The following is an 18,740-nucleotide window of genomic DNA, read 5'->3' as shown; positions in this document are numbered from 1 at the left end:
ACGTTTAGAAAGTTTCCGAGTACAACAAAGTGACGCCAAGTTCTCTAGAGATCTTTCCCGCTCTCGAGGTTCACGCGTTCAAGATGTGATTTTTCAGATTTCGGGCAGCGCCGGGGCGCGACTCTCTCGAGAGGCCTTTTCGAGCTCGCTTTTCCGCTGCGCGCTGCGAGCAGAGAAAACCGCGCGAACGTGAAGGGGGAACGCAATTAGTTCCGAAATATTCAGCGTCCGCTCGAGGTAACAAGCGATATTATCGAACACTCGCGATCGCGTCGTGCAGAAAAACTAGGCCACGTTTTGTCACGCTCGCGCTCGCGCTCGCGCTCGCGCTCGCGCTGAAAGAGTCGCGCCCGATCTCGCGCCGGCAAAGCGCGCTTAATGCATCCGATCGAACGAGCTGCATTCCATTGCGCCAGCTTCGAACGGTGCACGCAGTAAACCCGCCTAAAGATGACTCGCCCCGTTCAAGACCGACCGGTATCAACGAATTCAACAAAGTGTTTCGCGGCCGTTGAACGAGAGATTACGAGCGGCGCTGGAAATGGAAACACGTTCGCCAACCGTGAATTACGTTACGCGTGTTTATTAGAGGCGGAGGATAGGTATTATATCCTAGATCGGATCTCACGCGCGAACCGCGCACGACCGCCTGAGAAAATCGACACGAAAAGATGTGTACTATTGATGTGTATTGTTGTTCGTTTGGCATGAGAAAGAAAGGGGAGTGGGGGGAGACGAGAGAGAGAGAGAGAGAGAGAGAGGAGAGCGGGAGAGACGAGGATATGTCTCGTTCGGCGAGTCGGGTCAGCCGAGATTGAGAGCATCCACTATATTGCCTACGTAGGTATATATCGAATACGTAAGATCCGCGGGACGACATTCCGTTGCGGCAACCCGGAAGCGCTCCGCGCGCACCGATGTCAATATAATTAGCCACGATGCGTCATACTTACCCGCGAATCGATCTGCAAAGCCGACCGGCGACAGGATTACTTCTCCATGTCGAGGTAAGCAGCGCAGGAGAGAGAGAGAGAGAGAGAGGGGGGGGGAGGGCGAAGCAGAACGGTAAGAAAGTTTAATCGCATTCGATCGGATAATGCATAAATAATATCGCGTGGAATCGGCGCGTTCTTCTTGCCGTATCGCGGATCGTCGACGATCGTCAACGCGTTCGCGCCAACGTCCACGTTTACACGCCGCCTAATGCAAGCGGTATAGACCGTGAAATGTGTTTCCATACTTTTTACGTCGCATGGTTATGAAGCGGTGATTGCGACAATGAGTCACCGTGAAATTGCGCCGGCCACTTCGAACGGCGAATGATGAAGAAGTTGACGAGCGCGGTCCGAGTTGGGATTGCTCACCGGAATTGCGCGCGTCGCCTACACGGAGGAGAGCGCGCGTAGGGCCGTGCGCGTTAACGAGCGCCTCTCTGTACACTCTATTTCCATAACTTGTCATTATTTCACTCGCTTACGTCTCGTCGCTACGTCCGTCCTGACGAGGAGAGGGAGAGAGAGAGAGAGAGAGAGAGAGAGAGAGAGAGAGAGAGAGAGTCCAGTTTAAAAATATCCCCGCACAGTTACTCGAAACTGCCGACTTGCAGGCGACTGCGACTCGGCTAACTTATCGCTGACCCGGCGCGGTAACTTCGCGTTCGCGAGTCAAGGCGCTAAAACACAAGTCCAGGAAACGAGCGCAGAGCCCCGATCAAGCCTTGACGTCGGCTCACTCCGGAGCGCTCCTCGACGGAGCTGCTCCGCGGAGCAATCAGCGCGCATTTTTACCCCCGCGGAATTCTCTTCCCCGCTATAACGCGCGACATTACGCGAATACCACGTCGCGATGGAAGCGAGCTCTCTTTCGTTCCTCTTAAATGAAACGGATCACGGTGAGTCGATCCCACCGCGCGCCGTGTGAGCGCGCGCGTCGAGAGAGATGTTTGCTGAAAAACGTTTTCGACGACGAGAGCGACTCTCCGACGATCTTGCCAGCCACCCAGCAACCTGCAGATCCCTGTGATTCCTCGCACCTCAGGTATGCGCGCAGGTCGGTGGAAAAGAATCGATGAAAAATGAACGAGAGCTCGCTCGAATATCTGTAATGAACTAGGCTTATCGCAGTCTGGAAATCGGGAGATCCCGTAAGCCCGACATATCCCGCGAAATGCGCACACGTCCGCCGAAGGTATGCCGAACAACTTGAAATCGCCGAGCGTGCGGCGATGAGTCTCTCTGCGGCGGGAGCAAATCCGATATTATCGTCACGTTCGTCATTGTACGGGATGTCGATCCACCCTCGCACGGCGTGCATGCAAATGTTTCCCAGGTAGCGGTAATCTCCGACACGTCGAGTGTTTACAAATAATGGGAAAAGGCGAGTAGCCGGCGTGTTGGACGCGCGGACGGCCGTGGGAGAGGGGGGGGGGAGGAGGGGTGGGCACGCGGGATATAAATTGAAAATCCTTGCGACACACCGGCCACGGAGCTCGCGCTCGCTTCACGGAGGTCTCGATTTCGCAAAGAGAGCGAGACTTCCGTTTTTCGCTTCGTGGAACGCTTAATGAATTCCGTCTTATATTACGCGCCGCTATATTACATCGTATTGTATTCGACGTGTCCGAATGTGTAACCCGATATCGTTACGTAAGGCGATGACATTAATTTTTCGTCTACCATTTACGTGCGGTCGAAAAACTTTCGACAGCGCGCCCGCTTCATTGATATCCGCCGCGACGCGGCGGATTTCTTTCTCCTTCGGCGCGACGTTTTTCAAGTCCGACACGTAGGGACACGCGTATACGTAAGGACGCGAGCGCACACATTTTTGCGGGACGCGTCTTCGCGCATATATCGTAAGGAATGCGCTCGTACGCGGCGAATAAGAAATAGCAACGCGCAGCGTAACAACGAGCTTTCATAAAGTGCACTTCAGCCTCGGCTCTGCTTTCACGCTTTACGGCAAACCGAAACACGCACGCCCCTTGCGCGGGGAAATTCGAGCCTTCAAAGGCCGGCTAACTTCTTTTCAGCGGCCACACGGCTCCCGGTGCCTTATGGCGAAACGATCGCGATCAGTGACGCTCAGTTCCGCGGCATGGAGTTTGCCTCCATGGACGGTCTTTTAACGATCGTCCAGCTTACGAACGTTCAGCGACGCGACGTCGCTCGCCGGTAAAAAATCGTTTCCACTCGTGCCCCCCTTCGTGCCGCGCCGCCTTACGCGCGTTTACGTACGAGGATCTCAAACGCAAATTTCACACGACGGGATCGAGCGACTCGCGTCGGCAAAGTCGATGCGGAACTCTCTCGCCGCAGCCGGATAAACAAGAGAAACAGACTCAGACTCCGAGGCATAATAGCGAAATCTATCTTTCGGCTATTCGGCTCGTGTCGCGCCGAGTGCGTCACTCGACTGTCCATGGAAATGGCGAAGCGATTTATCAACGTTCGCGCGATCTTCGGTCCCCGAGCGTACAATAACGACGCGAGAACACGACCTCTCGTGTCGTCGGAGATCCATATGCGATGAACGCGTCTTTCTTATTTTTTCTTCTCTTTTTCTAGAATACCGATCCGATACACCTCTGACCCGCGCTAGGAATTCGATATTAGATATTCGACAGCTCCTCATCGTCAATCGGCATCTCTGTGTCGCGTCGCGCTCTCTCGACGTGCGTATAATGAATATTACATCCCACGATAGAACGATACGCTTCGCGGATTCTCGTCCGCTACGTACTTATAAGCGCGATCTAGACATTTTCCTCTTTCTTTTCAGCGGGAGATTATTGAAGTTACCGCGATGTTATACCGCGCTTATTTCAGACACGCGGCTAAATATAGGACCGCTAATGAATAGCCGAACGGGGCCGAGGAAGATCGGCTAAGCGCGGAATATCTTCAACGAATAATTACGCGCGCGCGATGAATCATACGCCGGCGTATAACGGACTAATAGGAAAGCGTCGTGTGAAGCAACCTGTCTTTAAAATGAAATTTCGACGGGAGAGACAGCGTCTCTCTCTCTCTCTCTCTCTCTCTCTCTCTCTCTCTCTCTCTCTCTCTTTCACAAACCGCGTCCGCGGACGGTCAGTGCACCGACGCCAGCTGCGTATTAATTAGCGGCGAAATGTCGGGCTTTTCGCAATCTTGGCGAATTTATCGGATCAATTTACACGCGTGCGCGCATTTACGATCCTATCGAGTTATCTCGAAGGTAACCTATCGGGAGTAAAGGCACCTCTCCTCGAGACCGGTAAGGAAGCGTCGTCGCTGGTGGAAAGGGATGCCCAGCGACGTCTCGGCCAGAGGCAGAAGGCGTTCTCGCCAGTCTCTCGTCGACTCTCAAGTCAAAACGTTCCGAGTACTTTCGCGTGTGCCTCGTTCTCGCGCGGTCCTCAGGTACGCTTGTCACAATTCGCCTATGCTCGATTAACGTCGATTTCGAAAGTCTCTCTCTCTCTCTCTCTCTCTCTCTCTCTCTCTTTCTCTTTCTATCCTACAATTTCCCACAGTCGCGTGGTTGTCTCTTCGTGTTCTACTCTGTCTGTCTCCAGCTTCACTTCTTACGGCTCTTTCGCAAGACTCTCTCTCTCTCTCGAGAGAGAGAGAGAGATGTGCGAAGTATCTCGAGTAATCTCCGAGCGGGTTATCAAGGCCAAAGTGTCGCGACACCGAAATATATATATTATTCAATTAGCGGGATATGCGCGCGGCAGCGCACTATCCCTATGTTGCAGCCTCGAGCGGACTCGAGCGTGAGCGAATTTGAGAAGCGGCGAGTGTAAAGCAAGTTGCTCCTCTTCGCCGCTCGATCGCTCAGTAGCCGACACTCGCGCCGAACCGAGGCTTCCATATCTCCTTCGTGCTCGGTGTAGCATAGATCCAGCTTTTCATGGTTCACCTAAAAGTCGTTTGCAGTGCTTCTCGTTTTCGAGCGCAAACACGCGCTAACGTTACGGAGTTTAAGAGTGCACGGGACGCGAAACGTACGTAGCCCAAAGTTTCAGGACTGTCGCGCGAGGCCGACGGAGACTCGACGACAGCTACGAAAGGGAAATATTTATTCATCGGAAGACGGTAAGATATACATACACACACACACACACACACACGTATTGTATTTGTAAGCGAATCCCGGTAATCGCTCACAGAGCGATTCGATTTCGTGCTCGATTCGCTGTTAGCGCGTCAGCCTTTTTGCTCGGGGCGTATTACATCCTGTCGTAGAGCAGCGATCGAACAGCGAGGGTCCCCGTCAGTAAGACTCGAAAAGCCTTACACCGAACGTACAAGCCGTCGTCGCGTTGTACACAAGGAAATCGCTCTAATGTCGAAGGAAGGCCAATTTTACGGCGCTAATCGAGCCGAGTCGATTCTCGGCTCTGAACGCTCGTTAGACCGTGGCGCGCGCGCGATGAGGTAACAATTGGTCTTCGTGAATTCGCTAGAAAAAGAACTCGCTGAGCCACGACCCCGGTTAATCTCGGCAACAAATTGGAACGTCTTAAATGGGGCTAAGTGTGTCGTTTCCATGCGGATTTCAAAAGCGAATCTGCGAAATTGCCGCACGCCGCATTCGCGGTGCTCGTGTATCTCGCTCCGTTGCTCCGGAATGGAGCAAGATGCGGCAAGATCGAAACGCAATCGATCGATCGGTTTAATCGCCTACAACGTAGCCGCCATTTAAGGTTGCCGTGATAAAAAGCACGATTTGCAGCGAGTTCGTTCCTATCGAAGGTAGAGAAGCGCGCGCGCGCGCGGTCGGACGAGCGATACGCGCGAAATGGAAAATGTCTTTAGGAGTAGAATAGGAAAAAGGCTGTTGGAATGTAAAAATTTGCTTTCGGTAACGTAATTTCGATCGCAATAGCAGCGAGATCAAAGGACGCCAGTCCAAACAAGACGGTATCTATTTCGGACGCGCTACGGCGCCATCGGCAGACGGAAAAGGATTCTCCCCCGGATGGCGCGCACAAGCGGAGTCTAAGAAAAGGAAGACGCTTCGGGGAATGTGAAAAAATAAATCTCCACGCGGAGTTAAATCGCTTTCTTCGGCGCTACTTATCCGGCCGGCGATCGCGTACCCGTCGGGAGTTCCTTGCGGAATTCAAACGGCTGAGCAGCCAACAGCGACGGACATGTTCGCTCGGAAGTTTCACGGGAGAAAAAGAGTCTCCATCTGGGGAATACTTTTACAGCTCGTCGCTCGTCGTGTTCCGGCCGCGAGATGAGACAAAACGAGATTTACGCCCGCCGCCGACCTCGAGCGCTCACTTTCACCGGTCGCCACCCACAGAAAAATGCAGCAGCTGTTACGCATACGCCGCGATATTTTTCGAGCGTCAAGGGTAAACCGCGCTAAGGGCTACGAGGCAGCTGCCGTCGCGGACGGGCTACACCTGCCTGAAAGTATTTGCCGATCGCCCCCATTCGTTCAGTTTTTTCCTCCGGAGATCGAGTTTTGGGCTTCTCGCGCTGGGATGCGCACGACGGAATAGACCGGATGCTTTCTACGGTGCGTCTGAAAGCACTCGAAAAGCACGCCTTCTATGTTTCTCAAGCAATCCGCGAGGACAAGTGCGCTCGTCGCAGAAGAGAAAGATAAAGAAAGAGAGAGAGAGAGAGAAAGAATTCGGTCTCCATTGTCTACGCGGTATGTCTCGCGCGGACGGGGAACAATACATGTCCGCCGAGATATGGACAGTGCCGACTTCGGGCGTCGACGCTACTTCTTGCGAATGTCAATTATCGATAACTTAAAACGCAAGCGCATCTTTCTCGCGGTATCGCGCGTTTTCAAGCGGCGTGGACGGGTTTGCGGCGAGCGCGTACGCGTCATCATCATCCGCAGTGGGAAAGAAATAACAGAAAGAGAGGAAGAGAGAGAGAGAGAGAGAGACGGGCTTTCGCTCATCAGAAAGCACAATTAGCTCATTCATCGTCCGCGTACTAGTGTCAGCGTACGCGAGCGTACGTATTAAACGTGTGCACGACCGACAGTCGTACATGAGCACGCCGAGAGGGCCAGGGTTGGTTTATCGGTGCAGGCGCCAAGTAGTCAGTCACTGTGACTCGCAAGATACATTCTGTTAGCCATGCCGCGGCGTTCACACAAGAGAGTTTATTATTACACTAACAGCGTACCTCGTACATCGCGTGTACCGCGGTACACGTGTAGGTATTCGCGATGGCGGAAGATCACCACCTAGAAGAGACCGCGCGCGGAGCGCGGGCCGATATTCTTCACAAATACCTTAATTACGAATCCTGTACTCGAGATAAAACCAACACGCGCTGCAGCGGGTAAATAAAGAGGGGAGGGGAAAGAAAGGGAACGAAGGAGCGCTCGATGAGAGCGAGCGGAGAGAAAGAAAGAGAGAGAGAGAGAGAGAGAGAGAAGCGCGTTTACGCGCATGGCGGCGTGTATCTTTTCGGAAATTCGCTCACCAAAAATAGCGTGGCCTGACGAAACAACGAAACGAGTCGTTTTATTTCGGCAATTTCGCCGGTTATTTTTATTTCAGATCATTTTCGGGGCCTAAAAAGGGCGGGTTTTGCCGGAGGCGGGTTGCGGCCGCGAAAACCGGCCTGGATGCGATCCCGCCCGGGAGCAAGCTCCGTCGGCTTGCTGCGCTGTGTGCGCGCGAGGGCCAGCCGATCGCACCGCCGCGGGGCTAAATTCCCGAATGCAACGCGTAATTCACTAGGTCGAGGTCGTTACTTCATCGAAATCGACGCGCGCGCCCGCTGTCGATCGCGCTCGTGATTCGTTCGCAGCGTTCTTCAGGAACGATGCAAATTACGACGCGATCCAGAAATAGTTCCCGTCCGCGCGAGGGAAGGAGCGGACGTGGCGGGAATTTCGCTCGGCGATCTCGCGAGCGCTCTTCTTCGAAGCGACGTGCGCGCGAGCGTGGCCTCGTTCGCGCGGGCGAGTTAAAAGCTGAGGCCGATAAGCTCAGGCATTGAGCGCGCACACGTCCCTGCGCCGCTATGCAACGCGCGCGCGCTCGCGTCTTGCCACCTCACCGACACATCGCGCTCGCGAGAGAGTGGATACGCCTATTACCGCTCGCGAGATTAGAGCAATTTATGGTATCGTCCGAGAGAATGCAGACCCACGCAGCGAGAGCACGCTCTGCACTTCCGGCCGAGAGCATGTGTTGCACCGATTTCGTCCGGCTTCGCACATATCGCGATAACACACACCTTCCGTGTTAAAACGAAGTCACCCTCAAAACAGAGGCTGGATCGTCGACGTTGGACCCACGACGAGTTGTGGATAGAGCGACATGCAGCATGTTCTTTTCCGCTTGTACTAGTTTTCTTCTCTCTCTCTCTCTCTCCTTCTCTCTCTCTCTCTCTCTCTCTCTCTCTCTCTCTCTCTCTCCCTCTCTCTCTCTATCAAGTGTCTGTATACCTGTCTTTATTTGAGGGTCGAAGGTGCACACTAATCCTAATGGTGATATTCAGAAGCAGACGGATGAAGAAAAGAAAGAGTCAACTTCCCAGCCTGGATGATACCTCGGGCATGCCGCGGATGCTCGCAGGTTGAAAGCGCGTTTTCCGATAATCCGTCGCTCACCCACGCTACCGCTGGCACGCCAAGTGCGCTAAGCGCGTTTATCCCAAGCGATACACGTCGCGCCGGTACTCGCTGGCCCGCTCCGCCTGCTCTCCGCTCGCCACAATGCCGTTTTCAATGGCAGGCCTCAATTTGCCGTAATTATTATGTTTATCTTCCTCATTCACTTAAGTCCGCGCACCGGTCTCGGCGATCCGGTCCTCCGTGCTCGTTGCCCGCGACAGCGCCGAAATAACGCCCGCTGCCGACCGCGCGACGGCGATTCGGCGCCGCTCTCTCTCTCTCTCTCTCTTTCTCTCGGTGCAGTCTCTTCTCTCGGCCAACAATGCTCGCGCGCTCTCTCGTTTTCCATTTACCCAACGTGATCGAGATTCCCCCTTGGCCGATCGCGACCAAGGGACTCGTGGGAGAAACCAGCTCGCTCGTCGAAGCGATCGTTGTCGACCTTAGACAGAAGAAACGAACGACGAGAGGAAGGCGGGAAAAAGCGAACGAGAGAATCACGCCCGTCCCGTCCCGTCACCGTGCCGTCAAATCCAATTTAATCAACGCCGATCGAGATGGCCGTGCGCGATTACTCTCCGCGATAATAACCGAGAGAGAATTCGAGATGCGATCTTCCAGCCTTCCTCCGCCCCCCGCCCGGAACGGAACGTTCGTACGCACGTACGTAATCCGCGCGTTATCCGCGCAGACGGAGAAGGAGAGACGAGACGAGCGCGCGCCGTGCGTGGCTACGTGGCCACGCGCCAATCATTACATCCTGGAAAGGGTGGGTCTAACCGATCCACTGTGTCAAATCCAATTTGCGTGATCCTTTCCCTCGGAAACGACACGAAATCCTCGTCACGCCCGGCAATTTGCGGCTCGGCCGAGCCGAGTCGAGCAGAGCCGAGCCGGCTGCACTTTCGACGAGCGTGAGAAGCGAGTGTCGGAATGTTGCACCTACGAAGGAAATAACACGACTTAGCGCTTCTCGACAACACAGACATACGTATGCACACCTGTGCACATGTTCACACATACAGCGGCTAGACGCGAGCAGCGCGCGCGCGCGCGCGTTGACCGTTTCATAAAATCCACCTCGGGGCGTTACAACTTTATTCCGATCGGTCTGGAAATATCTCTTTCCCGGCTCCTCGCGACCAGCCGAGGAGCTGGACGATAACGATGACGATGACGACGACGACGATGACAACGACGACGACGACGACGACGACGACGACGACGACGCGCGCGCCGCGAAGCCACGCGCCGATCATTACGCTCGCGAGAAGGCGGTAACTGCCGATCCAGTTTGTCAAAGTCAATTTGCGTGATCCGTCTGCCGCGGAAACGACACGGAATCGACTCGACTCGACTCGACACGCCCGATAATTTACGGTTTTTGTGCTGAGACCTGGTGGCGCGTGCGATAATGAAAGGCGTGTGCGGTGGTACCGAGTCCTTTCCTCCGGAGGCGTGTAATAGAGCGAGCAGGCATGAGCGGGACGACGCGCGCGCGCGCGCGCGCGCGCGCGCACCTTGAGACGAACGACACTCGAACGGGAGAAATTATCGCGAGTTATATGCCTTCGTTTCGTTCATGCCAGGCTGCGCGCAGGTGGTGCGTTACTTCGGATTCAGGTGTATGCCCGATGCCTCGCGCGGCCCTCGACGCGCCGACGAGTGCTCGACTCGGAGAGGAGTTTGACAAGTTTCACCGTGCCGCTCCTCCGTCATCTTTCGAGCGAGTTCTGTGTGGAGATGCTAATGATACGAGCAAATGGCGCAAAATTGCACTAAAGCCGAAAGAAGGTAAGGACCTTTCTGGACAGGACTGACTGGCTGGCCCTTGACTTCTCGGTACAGCGAGCATGCTGGCGCGCGTCCGCTCTCCTCCGCTCTCGAGTTTGCTTGACCGAAGCGGAGTTAGCACGAACGGATTGTTTCTGCGGCCGAGCGAAGGCCTTTAGGAAAGTGTAAAGAGCGTCTAAAGCAGAAAGGAGAGGATGTAAGGGCAAGGGAGCGAGGGAGAGGGAGAGACAGAGAGGGGGAGGAGATGCAGAGGGACAGAGAGAAAGAGAGAGAAAATGACAAAGTAACTGCCGAGCCGGATAGAACGCGAGAAAGAGAGAAAGAGCGAGGATGAAGCGAAGATGAGCACGGGGCTGTGAGAGGAGAAAGAAGGAAGAGGTTAGCGAAGGGGAGACGAAGATGGGAGACAGAAGGAGGAGGGGGAGAGGAGGATTTAAGGAGTAAGGAGAAGAAGAAGAAGAAGAAGAAGAAGAAGAAGAAGAAGAAGAAGAGGAAGAAGAAGAAGGAGAAGAAGAAGAAGAAGAAGAAGAAGTTGAGATGGTCCAGCGCGGGCAGCATCACCACCGCAGCCGGAGGTGATGACCTGCTCAAGGCCACCCGCTCCCAACCTCTCGGACCGAAGAGGAGAACCACTCTTCTTATTTTTCGTTGCTCCCTTTTCTCTCTTTCGACTCCTCGCAACTCGACTCCTCGTCTCTCTCTCTCTCTCTCTCTCTCTTTCTCTCTCTCTCTCCTTTCTTCTCCTTCCTTCCTTCTGGCTCTCCCTTCCTCGCTCTCGGTCGGTTTCCGTGCATCTGCCTCTCTTAGGCTCACTGAACTTTGCACGCCTCTCTCTCTCTCTCTCTCTCTCTCTCTCTTTCTCTTTCTGCCTCACACACCTCTTTTCCTTCGTCGCCAAATTTGGTTAAGCGATTAGGACAATGAATGGAGTTTGCGGAAACTTAGCATTGGGTGACACAGAAACCACACACTCTTCTCTTCGTCTATAAGTTTTTCCAGCAAACTGGAAATTAATTACAACTCGTAACTAGTGCGGTCTAAACACCGCGGGCGAATCTTGCACTCGAGAGAGCCACTCCTCTCTCTTTATTATTACTATTATAATTCGTAGTTATGGACGAGAAACCGTCGTGCCTCGCGAGGTTTTAATCTCCGACATTCAGTGGAAACTTACTTATTCCAAAGTCCTTCACTTTTACACGCTAGTGCTGCATACATAATGCCGCGTTCCTGACGCATATTTTTCGCGAGACTGCCAACGGCGCCACACTCGTCTTCTCTTTTTTTACGGCTGCATAAACTCGCATCCAGATGTCGGCGGGCAGAATTCGAGCAAAACTTGCGGGAGGATGCGTCAGGCAGTCGTACGAAAAAGAAAATTCAACCGCAATGCAAGAAGTCGTAAAAGTCGACGAAGATCGCGCAGCTAATCCGCCTGCCGCGGCGATAGTGTTCACCGGCGAAGAATGCGGTGCATCGTCGCCGCGGTGCCGCGAAAAAAGGCCCAAGGCTCGCCTTATTTATCCTATTATCTGTTTGATTAATTCGATCGCCGGCCGCTCCTCGCAAGTGCGATCATTCAACAACGCGCGAAGCGCGCGCACGGCGATCATAATTGCCGTTGCCGGAATTTCGAACAGAGTGAGAGAGAAGATGAACATTTGCGGTAAAATGACGTCGAGTAAAATTGTCGTGCGTAACCGCAAGGGAAGAAGAAGAAAGCAACATCAGCCCCGAGACGCTTCGAAAGGCTTCGGGGATAGAATTGACAGGAGAGATTGTGAATGTGGGGACACATCTCGTACGAAAAATATACACTTCGTAGCGACTTGGCGCGTGGTGCGCACACTGCTCGGTGTATCTGATGTTTAATAAACGCGGGTCAACTGGAGTCAACGGTGCAGCTGTGTCCACCGTCGGCGAACTATTACCTCGATTCATTATCAGTGGCCTCTTTGTGCACGTCTCTTGTTTCGTAGGACTCCCCCACGCTGCCCTCCCCGTTAACTTCTCTTAATTGATATGTCACCCACGGCGCAGTTCCGCTGGCCGTGTAGTCGCGAGCACATTCGTAAAAACGTGTCCCATATAAATCTAATCGCATCGTGATTCAAAGAAGCGACTCGTTGCGCGCGCGCGCGCGCGCATCACTTTGATCCTTCTTTTCTCACGCTCAGGCAACAACACCTTCGGCGAATCGGCGGAAGTTATCCTCGTTGTTTCGCAAAAGATAAGAGGTCAGCTTGCGCGCGGCTATGTTTGAAGATTAATAAAGTAACAGCTGGACGACTTGTACGTCTATAAGTAAAAGTACGTGCATTTCATTCTGTTGCAGCGCGAGATGACGAAGCAGACCGCGTGAGCAAGATTGCAGAGTACACGGAGGAGGAAAACAAGAACCCGAGCAAAGGTAAGGAGAAGGAGCGAGCGAGAACGAGAGAGAGAGAGAGGGGGGGGGGAACATTATTAGAAGCACAAAATATCTACATCCCGCGAAGAGATCGGAACATTTCAAGGAGGAAATGTAAATTATAAAGGAGCGCGCGATTTTTCCGCGCGATCGCCGCGCACGAACAATGCGCGGAGTCGCAAAAGAGTCCTCCGAGACCGACACACTTTCCCGCACGATCTTATCGCGGGGACATTAAGGAGTGACTGAACGATTTCGACAATACTGTTGCGCTTATGTGCAGCGGTCCGTGCAGAGTATTCATCGTGAAGTAACAATAATTCCGGGTTACCGGGCGCCGTGTCAAAGTCACTCTCCTCGCGAAATGAATCGAAAATGTCAGGCGGCGGCCAACGTAGCGGATCGGCGACGCTCGGCCAACCCGCGGCTGGCAACAATAGTATTAAGAGCCGCGAATACCTCGCGCGGTTTACGCCGATCTCCCGTCCTTCGCTACGGTGAAAGTCCGCAAGAATTCGCCCTCGATCGTGTTGCGAACTTCACATTGAGATCCTCCTGACGTGTCACGATCTCGCTCGGAACCAGTAACGCCGGTAACGAACACCTCGCGTTGCCTCGTAAAACAACAACGAGCGGACGCGATCGTGCCGTTGCCCGCCCGCCCTACGTCGGACAGTCACGACTCTTCGTCAAAAGAAAAGGCGCATTTCGATCACTTGTGAATCGAGTCGCGCGTGATCGGCGAAATTCGACGCTCCGCTCGCGACGTCGACTCGCGACACCGACGCCGACGATTCATCGATACCGACCGATCTCGCGAGAGCGAGCAGCCGGAAGACTGAAAATAGAAATGTAGTCATCTCGACTACCTGATCTCTTCGATGGCGATTTCGAAGGCTCCAAGTTGTTCGTTAACGTACGACGACGACGAACTCGCGCGGAGACAGTAAAGAATGCCTCCTTCTCCTCATTCTTCACCTCTTTCTCCTCCTCCTCCTCCTCCTCCTCCTCCTCCTCCTCCTCCTCTGTCTTTTATCTTTTTCTCTCGCGACACGTAGGACATGTATTCTCGATACGTATTTTTGCGCCGACGCGAACTTCGACGGTTCCGCAAATAGATGCAATGAACGGCCGGCTCTGGTCTCCTCTCTCTCTCTCTCTCTCTCTCTCTTCTCTCTCTCTTCATTGTAAAAAATTAATTGGATAAGATTCTCGAGGGGTGATTCGCTTCCTACTCGTTTTACAGCCCGCTCCCACGAAGGAACGAGCGAAGTCGGCGATGGTAAGCGTCATCGGCCTCTCGAAGCACGTACATCGGGCCGCGTTTAATGCCAATGTTTCCGCATTCTGGAATCTTATTTCTGAACGGGGAATATTCGCTGTCTAGTCGGCACGGTGGCAAAAATTCGCTGCCGACTGCTCACGCCGTGTCAAATCCTCTCGCGAAACCGCGCGTGAACACCAGCCAGCCGGACGTCGCGTCGCGCCGTGCCGCGCCGCGCCGCGCCGCGCCGCGCCGCGCCGCGCGTCGAGATTTTATGGTCTGCGACTCGACTGCATATACTACTTAGGTAGTCCAGGATTCGAGGGGGATTGCAAAGCCGATTTTATCGTAGATAGATTCTAATCGCCGTCGCGATGCGGTACTTCCGCGATGTCAAACTTTATTTCTGTCTGCGAAACATACGCACACCCACACACACGCGTGCGCACGCGCACACACACACACACACACACACACAGACAGACGCTCGGTGTCGAGTCGACTCTTGACGACGTAAGTAATCAAGTCCGCGAAATTGGGAAATTCAACGGGGGACGACAATGTTTCGGCATACCCCGAGTACGATTTCTCGCACCTTTGACGAAAAGACTCGAGCGAAGCGATGACATTACGGTACTGCTTCTCTGCACGAAACGTAGGAATTAATTCGCAGTGCGTTAAATGAATCTTTCGCGATATGACACTTCTCACTTCCGCGCGTGTGAGTGTCAGAAGTTAAACGTGATAAATGACCCGCTATGCCCGAGTCGGCGCGATGTAACGCGAGCTCGCGTCTTACTTTAGGATCTTTTTAAGCATTCGCGACGGCGCGACGCCGCGACCGCGACGACGTATCGTGGAAAAGGTGGAAAGACAGTGAGAGAGAGAGAGAGAGAGAGAGAGAGAGAGAGAGAGAGAGAGAGAGAGAGAGAGAGAGAGAGAGAGAGAGAGAGAGAGAGAGAGATGATGTAACGCGTGAATCAGAGTGTGAGATTACCGAGCAGAAACCGATTTCGCAAGTGACGTGAATCGGCCACGTCGCTGTGTCCCTTTATCGGAATTCGACGTCCGTAAGACACGGCTGTTTGCCACGGGTGATCTAATATTTGCACGGTCGTTACTATCGGTCGGTCGCTATCGAAACGTTTCTCGGATAACTCGGCTCGCGGTCGTTGAACGTGGGCAAATTTCGCGCACCGGGAAAAAGTCGAGTCGCGAAAAGGAGAAACAGCTGCGAGAGCGAAGTACAGTTACGAGTCTCGCGAATCTCGCAGCCTTCGCGATCGAAGAATCGACGGCGGGCCATGACGACGAAATATAGACGCTCGCGACTCGCAGTTGACCCTTCGATACATTCAAGTCGTAGTTTACGCGACTTGAGCCAGGAGAAAAGAAAAGCAGAGGAGCGGAATCGCTCGTCGGAACGAGCGATACTCGTCGCGCACGAGACGAGACGAAAAGACGAAAGAAATAGAACAACGACACGTGCAACTTCTATATTTCATCCGAAGAATCTCCTAGCGCAGTCCATTACCAGCCAGGAGTTCACGACCTCCCTCACCCACGTATCTAAAATAGATTTCCCCTCCTCAAATTCCTCATTCATCTGACCGACTGTAACATCAGCGGAGCTTCTCCATCCACCCTTCTAATAATTTTTAGACGCGGCGGAGTTCTCGGTAAACTCTCGACGATCAAAATACACCTTCGCGGTGATTCTACCCACAATAGATACCGATTATATCGAGATTATTTGGGACGAGCTATTGATTCACTTAAATTTCCACCTCCCTCTTTCTTTCATCCTCTTTTTTCTCGATAGACCCGAAAGAGACGAATCTCACGAAAATCCCCCCTTCGATACCTGCGCATCATCGGCGCGCCTTAGAGACTCGGAATAAAACACAGCTCGCACGGCTGTGTTTTATCTCACCGTCCGTTCCGAAAGAGTTAATCTACGTTACTCAACCTCGGCCCGCGAGACGTTAGTCGCTAATCTCGAAAACGGGGGAGAAAAAAGGAGGAGAGAAAAAAAAGGAGATTCGGATACGGTGGACGAATGGATCGCGCTTCATTCAGCGCCTGAAAATCGGTGATTTACACGCTGTGTGTGTGTGTGTGTGTGTGTGTGTGTGTGTGACTCGCGGGCATATTACTAAACGCGTTGCCTCACGCGCGACGATATATCCGCGTCACACGGCGACGTCGCGCTTTACGACGCGCGAGTGTCGCGCCGCGGCCGCGCCGAACGAAAAGGCCGCTGTTAGAGGAGATAAAAATAACAATTAATAATCGCGTTACAAGGTTTTACACTTCCAGCGTACGTTGACGCAACGCGCGCGCGCGCGCGCGCGCCTGAGCGATTCGGATCTCCGTGCCAAGGACAAGTGGCTTTTAGCGACGGCGGCATTGATTTTGCGGCTGCCTTTCTTTTCCAAAACCGTGCGCGACAAAGAAAGCCGTCGCGCGCGCCGCGCCGTTGCGACAGGCACGCAATCTCACGTCCCGGAGACCATATGCATAATGACGTAATTTACGGCTGCAATTTGTACGGTGTGTAACCGCGCTTATTATACGTGCCTGTTGTACGGTAGTGTGTGTAGCACCGAAATACGGAGACGTGCGTAGCGAGAATGATCCTCGGGGCGGTGATAAAGCAACGCGATTGCATTCTCGGGGAGTCGTTTAGCGAGCCCTATCGCTCCCGGCCGGAGTGTCGACAACTCTCGCAATCATAACATTTCGCAATATGGAGAATATTGAAAACGGCAATTACGAACGGAATGGTTCACGCGAGGCCGATTAGACGCGTCGAATCGGCGCAAATGTATCTGGCCCGTTCAATGACGGCTCCCAACACACGTCCGGTAACAATCGGCTTCTTAAATATTAATTCGGCTGTGATGAGCGCATCGATACACAGGTCCCCGCGTGGTCGTGGACGAGTCACGTCGTCGCCCACGGGATTGCGCGGCGTAATTCAACGGCGCGGCAGAATCGTCGGTTCATATTAAAGCCGATTATATCGCGTAGCGGTAAACGGCATAGACCCCTTCCGGCCCCGTGCGTCCTACGACTTCTTTTTCAGCGGCCGAGCCGTTTTGGAATCTCTTCATCTCGCTGACGGCGCCGCGTCGCGTTGACACATTCCGCAAGATTAATCGACTCACGTAACAACTCGGACGACATCCGCGCTCGAGACACATTCCGGAGAAATCGTCGTGCCGCTCGACGACGCGCACTGGCCAGGACTCGATCGATCGGTCGATCGAAAATAAAAGCCAAAATTCCGCGGACCGTAACGGCCAGCGTCGGCGCATTCGCCGCGGCATTCGGCCGCGCGCGAGATTCGAAATCGAGATGAGAAACCGAGTCGCGCGCGAGCGTATTCTTGTTCTGCCTTTCTTTTCTTCTTTCTTTTTTTCCTCACGCTGCATAATAGCAGCGGAAAGTATCATTTCTGAGTGAGCGAGCGAGCGCTAAAAGCGCGGCCACGGCGGCACACTAACGCGCGCGAGCCTTCTATCCCTTCTCTCGTGCACGAAAGCGCTCGGTGTCGGTGCTAACCGCGGAAGCTGGCCTCGCCGAGCAATGTCGCCCAGTCTTACGACAGCCTTCTTGCCGGCACGAGCGAGAAAGAAAGAAAGAAAGAAAGAAAGAAAGAGAACTTCTGCCGTCGTTGTTAGCCGCCGTTTTCCTACCGTCTCGTGCGTCTCGACGTTTTTCCCAGGAGCGGTTTCCTTCTCGTCGGCCCGCCGTATCGCGCCGCCGAGACTTCGCGAAACGTGCGATGAACTTCTTCCACGTGAAAGTTCGCTATAACCGTCGAGAGTTATGTTACTTTTCGATGATTAAAACCAGTCGTCGGCCTGCTTAATGCGCTCTAAGTGCCCCGCGCTGTCCGGAACCCGACCTCGTGCATTCCCTGGACGGTGCATGCGCGTTGCGGCGTGTATATAATCAGGTATTATTATCCTTAAAGACTCTGTCACTGATCGGTTCATTTCATCTCGGCGAATCAGTGAGAGGAAGAAAGAGAACGTGTGTGTGTGTGTGTCTGTTTTGCTCGGTCGCTTTTACGTACTCACTTTTACGTCTAGTTTCCCAGCAATTTGTCGAAACGGTGTATCGGATAAGAAAAGGAGGAGAAGAAAGCACCCGGAGTGCTGACGATCTCCCTCGTGACCTTATCGATATAACATAATAATAATGATTTCATCACAGAGCGGCGATCAAATATTTGCCGAGCGCAGGTGGGCAAACGCGGGACGGCGTTCGGCGCTCGCGCGCTGTGACCACTTGATCGTCCCGAAACACGGCACGTGTGCAGAAACTTCGCATACCGGGAGAACGAAATTATTAATCTCTCATTCCGCCCCGACGTCACGTTGCGTGCGCCGTACCAGCAGTATTATCGCGCGCCCGCCGTCACCTGTTCCATCCGGCGTGAGCCGCGTGCGCGGTGTATTTGCGGCGAGATACTTTCGGCCGCTCATCACGCGCGCGCGCGCCTCGCTGTGACTAGTTTCGCGTAAATACGACATAAATCCCGGATTATGTACACAGGTTAACCCCCGCGGCTCCACAGGTATACGCGCGCGGGGACACGCGAGTTAGTCGCGTGCGCTCTCGCGCTCGCGCGCTTTACGCGCGAGCGCGCACGACGACGCGCTCTCGTGT

At 53.7% G+C, this 18,740-nt stretch overlaps 1 protein-coding gene across 2 annotated transcripts in view; it reads left to right on the top strand.

The window, feature by feature from the left end:
- Positions 1-18,740, top strand: part of bbg (PDZ domain-containing protein big bang) — a 44,329-nt gene that overhangs the window by 14,693 nt on the left and 10,896 nt on the right. Inside the window, exons 6-7 of one of the 2 annotated variants that reach the window (XM_025302583.1) lie at positions 12,722-12,796; positions 14,043-14,078. In XM_025302583.1, coding sequence (XP_025158368.1) covers positions 12,722-12,796; positions 14,043-14,078 — 111 coding nt within the window. The remainder of the gene's footprint in view (positions 1-12,721; positions 12,797-14,042; positions 14,079-18,740) is intronic. The other variant, XM_025302586.1, reaches the window with a different exon arrangement.

The sequence above is a fragment of the Harpegnathos saltator genome, unplaced genomic scaffold, assembly GCF_003227715.2.
Source record: "Harpegnathos saltator strain DR-91 unplaced genomic scaffold, Hsal_v8.6 scaffold115, whole genome shotgun sequence".
Lineage (NCBI taxonomy): Eukaryota > Metazoa > Arthropoda > Insecta > Hymenoptera > Formicidae > Harpegnathos > Harpegnathos saltator.
Note: the sequence above shows the minus strand (reverse complement) of the source record. Positions and strands in the feature narration are given on the sequence as shown.